Below are 5,359 nucleotides of genomic sequence, written 5' to 3' on the forward strand. Positions count from 1 at the left end.
GAATGCAGGTGCAACATTACCTGAAAGGCTCAGACTCATGCACATCCAATGCTGTTCCTCTGATCCTCCCCTCTTTCAAGGCTTGTGCTAAGGCTTTCTCATCGACCAGCCCTCCCCGGGCTGTGTTCACTAAGAAGCAGCCCTGGCGCATCTGGAAGAAATAAAATATTAAGTGGGTTGAGAATGAGACCTTTCATGGAAGCTAAGTGAATCTTGGGAAGTCTACTGGAAATGAGCAGGAGCCTGCAGTTATTAGATGAGGCCTGGACGAACTAGGAGTGCTCTCACTGCAAAGCTAACCACAGGGGAAATGTCTGCAAGCAATGCTTGAGAAATCTGCTTTAAAAATGAACAAACAAAACCACACGACAACGAGGGCAAAAGTGGAACTCACAAGTTTTGCACTCCATATTCATCCTACTACATTAAAAAAGAAAGAGGACATGAATCAGGTATCCAGCTACACCAAACTGGACTACAACGCCCAGATGTCTCTCAGGAAAGCACTGAAAAGCATTCATAGACTACTGAATCAGAGCCCGAGACTGACTTTGCAGTGGGCTTGGGCAGAAAGGCTTTGGCAGAGCTGTGTAAAGAAACCGACGTGGTCCCGGCCACACCACATCTGGCTCTGACCAGCAGAGACAACTATGCATTTTACAGCTAATTTGAAGTTACTGAATCACCTAAAACATTCTTTATGAATTAAACTGCTTGGCAAAAAGAGCCAATCCCCCTCTTCTCTTAAGGTGAAGTTTTACACAGCACAAAGCACAGGCACCCGGGTCCACACGCTCCCAGCCCCAGAGGGAGCAGGAGGCACACGGCAGAGGCAGCAGGGTTCACACGCTCCCGGCCTCTGTCAGAGCAGCAGCTGCAGTTTGCATTCACTTCCACAGCGCTCTGTGGGGGAAACCAAGCTCCTGCTGCACCTGTTTAATAGTGAAGTCATTGATGAGGTGATGGTTATGTTCATTCAGGCTGCAGTGCAATGTGATGCAATCGCTGTGCATTAGTAGGTCCTGCAGGGTTCCTACTCGCTGCAAGCCCAGGGATCGCTCCACTCCGTCCGGCAGATAGGGGTCATAGAAAATCACGTTGAAGCCAAAGGACTTGGCTCGCAGAGCCACTGCCTGTCCAACTCGGCCTTCACAAAAGAAAACCCACAATCATCAAGGAAAGGTAAGACAAACTTTGCAGACAAGATACTGGGCTAGACTTGGAGCCTACATTGGAGTCTACTGCCAGGGCCCAAGGTACTGCAGCCCTGGAAAGCCCCAGGACTGCCACAGGGATCCAGAGGAAGTTATTTCCCATGTGGCTAATTCTAGTCCTTCTCCATGCAATAGCCAGAGCTTAGCCTAAAAGGAGCTCTGCTTTTTTAAAACAAAGCCCTGGGCCCTGAGTCAGAGGCAGTAATAATCTGGTTACAAGAACTTGGAGAAGGAACTGGTGGCTTTGCTACTGATACAGGAAACAGTCACTGAGATGAGCTGTCTGAATGTTCCAGTTCTTCCAGCCATTTGAATACAAAAAAAAAAAGTCCCCAATCCCATGACACACACCCAACTCTTGAAGATATTCACCATCACAGAACAGGGCACTAGCATTCCTTGTAAGTCAGTGTGTTTCACAGTGAACAGCTGTACATTTATCCCTTTTGTTTTTCCAGCGCATGACTCTTAGGTTCCCAAAAACTTCCACGTTAACTTTTCAGGCTAACAGTTCCCATCACTTACCTAGTCCAATGATGCCCAAAGTCTCCCCACGGATACGCACAGCGCCTCCAGCCACCTCTCGAATCTGCTCTACGCTGGAGGCCCGGTTCCCCTCCCTCATGGCCTGATGCAGCCACGTAACACGGCGATAGAGGTTCAAGATGTGGCAGAGGGTGGAGTCAGCAGTCTCCTCTACTGAGGAGGAAGGGATGTTGCAAACTGCAATGCCTACAAAGCCACAGAGGTCATATAAGATTTTTAGCACACAACACTAAACCAGCATAGAGCTCTTCAGGCACAAGTGCTGAAAGATAATTCGGTGCTCCAGAACTACAGCCAAGAAACACAAGATTAATTTCAGAAGCTCATTTTACAGCAACACAGATTCAACCAGCCAGCTTTATAACCCCCGGGCAGTACCATTGCCTCCTTGTAAATACCCATTGGATTGACACACCAGGGGAAAAAAACAAACAGACAAAAAAACCCCAGCAGGCTGAAATGAATAAAGTAGGTCATACGGACGATGCAAGAATGACTGTTTCAGAAGATCTGCATCCAAAAAGATACACTCATTCCAGAGATACTCCTGGCAGATTAACTGGCAGGCTGTAAAAGAACTAAGACAGATGGTTGAGCTCTTTCATGCCTCACAGTCCAGATGCTCACTGCAAGCATCAGCTTCCCCAGGAGCAACAATAAGTAACTAACTCATTAAACACAAAGAGAAGTCACAGGAGCCTCTCTAAATCCATTTGAAGCTACATTTAAAAATAAATACATATAACACTCCCACTCTAGAATAACATACAGCCACAAGGGACCATAAACTCCATGGCTAGAACTATCAGGTAAATTCCTAACACAAACATAGTTAAAGTCCTGGAAGCACAAATTACTGTCAGGAAAGATGAAACTCAGTAGCAAAATCTCGTAATTCTTGAGAAGTCTATTAAAAAAATAAAAAAAAAAAAAAAAGGAGAGAGGCTGGCAACATATCAGTTCACTGCTGCTATCTTCCATTCAACGAACTAACCAAGAAATAAAAATAACTAGATGAAAAAAGTCCCTTCCCAAACGTAACCCTAGCCACTTGCCAAACCAAGGAAACTCCGCCTCCAAAGTCCCCCACCTATCTAAAAACTAGGAACAAAATCTAGGCAATGGCTGAAGGCACATAAAATTCAGCAACACATCATTCTTTCATAAGGCTGCTCTAGAGAAAACATTCAACTAAACCCAGACCGCACTCTCCCAAGAGAACTCAGAGAGCAACAGCCCCAGACACTGACACCCTCACTCGACCAGGTCTTTGCAACCGTGCCTTAATGTCACACAGACAGCTGGGAGACCATGACAGGGGGAGACAGGGAAACCCAACCCCTTTTAACCTCACTGGTTACCATCTCCCTGAAGCCCAGACGAGCCACACGCACCCACCTCTCACACAGACACAGATCTGTGTGTACAGGCAACATTATACCTGAACAGAAGAGAACGCAAATACACACAAGAGCTTTTTGGTCTGATTTGAAGACTCAGAACACATAAGGAACAGAATCTTACCTCGGAATGGATTAAAGGACCTGGCTAGGCATGAAAACAATCATTAATTGTCCATGAAAGAGCAAATCTGGCCACGCATAAGGGTTTTCATAATACCGCTCCAAAACAAAAGCAGCAAGCAGCAGACTGATGGTGAAAGAACTCTGACTCAGTTCTCCTTGGGCTAAGGAGTGTGGGATGGAAGGAAAGGGAAAGCTTCTGAACGAATCAGGTATGGATGGTGACTTTGAAGTAGAGAACCCTAAGAGCAGATTATGTTCCAAACTCAGCCCAAACATGTAACGGTTGTATGAGAGGCAAAGACCTCGCTAGGAACTCTCCAGACTACTCAGTCAGATCACTCAGATGAGGAGACTCTTCAGACCTCCTTCAAGCACTAGACCAATACACACCCTCCACTAATCTGCAATTCCTCTGTTCCTACAGATCTGGAAACCGTAATGTCCATTTCAATTGCACACAAACACCTGTATTTGACTTGAGCTTTATCTGTTCTGTGTTACATTAAAAAAGGTTTCAAGTCACTGACACAAACCTAAAAAAGGGGCAGGGCACTTTGATGATCCACCTCACTTAAGAGACTACAAGGTCCAGAGGTCTCACTGCCGTATGTTTAATAAATAGCAGCTTTTTGTCACCTGATCCAGAGCCTCTTCACATGCCTAGGGCTCTAACGGGATCAATAATAGAAGCGTTGAATGAGAACCAACCTGCATATAAAAAATTAATAGGAAAACTCACTTATCAAGAATTTACAATGAGTTTATCCTGCATCAGCATTTGCAGGCTGCTTTCAGACATCAGATTGCTCAATTCTTACAGCCCCCCCCAAAGACACCTAGCTGCCGAATTGAGATTTCAGAATCCCACACAACAGCAAAGACACTGTCAATTGCAGCAGAGCAACATGAGAACTGAGAAACTTTCTTTCAAGCCACCTACCGGCCCTGATACAGGTCAACAGGTCAGCTTCCTAAAGATGCCTGGCACTTAGCAGCTCCAAATCTTTTTACTGGAAAGGTTTTAAATGCACTCAGCTATAAAACAGAACAGCATAGGCAGTGCCGCACGTCACACTCAGTTCTGATCACAGCAGAGTCCCCTGCTGCCATCGTACCTAATTCTGCAGCAGACTTGATGTCAACGTTGTCATAGCCGCTGCCAATACGCACAATGACCCTGAGGGCTTTGAACTTCTCCAGATCCTGGCGAGAAAGGGTGATGGTGTGATACATCAGAGCTCCTACTGCCTCGTTCAGCACCTACAACAAAAAACAGTCCGGACCAGTCTCTGCTGTGCTCGCCCTATGAGGCAGAGCTCTGTGTCTGAAGGCTTGCACATCTTCTTGCCCACCTTTTCATGGATTTCCTGAGTTGACTGAGCATCACAAAACGCCACTGTAGCAACATCCTTCAAGATTGGCATCTCCACAGTGCAATCTCGTCCATCCAGGAGGGCAACCAGTGGCCGTGCGGGCATTGGGCCATTCACGATAGGAGGCCGTATGCCTATCAAGAAAGTCAGCAGGAGTGATTACATGAGTAATCTTATCTTGAAGACAAGAGTTCTGGAGTTCTCTTTTGGCAGTCCAACAAGTCACTAGTTCTGTTAGAATTCTATAGTATTTAGCAAGAAATTAGTCAAAGCAAAAGAAATAAGTGGGAACAAAGACAGGGAAATGAGGCTAGAAGAAACCCACCCTCTGCCACCACAACACAGAGGAAAATGAAACACGTTTTATCAAAGGTGAGATAATAGAGGTGGTCTGCTCAACAGGATATGATCTTACTCTGAGCTCCCAAAACTAGTTAGGAAGCCACTTCGGGCACGCCCCGCATCAACCTGCCCCTCCTCCCACCTCAGAGTGCCAAGGTACCAAGTCTATTTCCTCCTCCTCGAGCGAGCAGAACTCGCACGGTCGCGACGCCTCCAGCAGTCACCGCCAGCCGCCCCCTTCCAGGGGATCGAGGCTCCGACGGCCCCACCCAGCAGCAAGGCCGCCGGCGGCGTGCTGCAGAAGGGCTGCGCGGAAGATCCCCCCTCAGGCACCGGGACGCGGACGGGCTGCTCGTTC

General features: G+C 47.0%; 1 protein-coding gene across 1 annotated transcript in view; it reads right to left on the reverse strand.

Moving 5' to 3' along the window:
• The window catches only part of CTBP1 (C-terminal binding protein 1), a 7,326-nt gene extending 2,537 nt beyond the window's left edge, over positions 1–4,789 (reverse strand). The window contains exons 1-5 of the mRNA XM_008937597.1: positions 4,639–4,789; positions 4,402–4,546; positions 1,740–1,946; positions 933–1,147; positions 21–151 (exon numbers count right to left, since the gene is read on the reverse strand). Coding sequence (XP_008935845.1) covers positions 21–151; positions 933–1,147; positions 1,740–1,946; positions 4,402–4,546; positions 4,639–4,764 — 824 coding nt within the window. The 5' untranslated portion in view covers positions 4,765–4,789. The remainder of the gene's footprint in view (positions 1–20; positions 152–932; positions 1,148–1,739; positions 1,947–4,401; positions 4,547–4,638) is intronic.
• Between the last annotated feature and the right edge of the window lie 570 nt (positions 4,790–5,359).

This window comes from Merops nubicus, unplaced genomic scaffold, assembly GCF_000691845.1.
Source record: "Merops nubicus isolate BGI_N331 unplaced genomic scaffold, ASM69184v1 scaffold28023, whole genome shotgun sequence".
In the NCBI taxonomy this organism is placed as follows: Eukaryota; Metazoa; Chordata; class Aves; order Coraciiformes; family Meropidae; genus Merops; species Merops nubicus.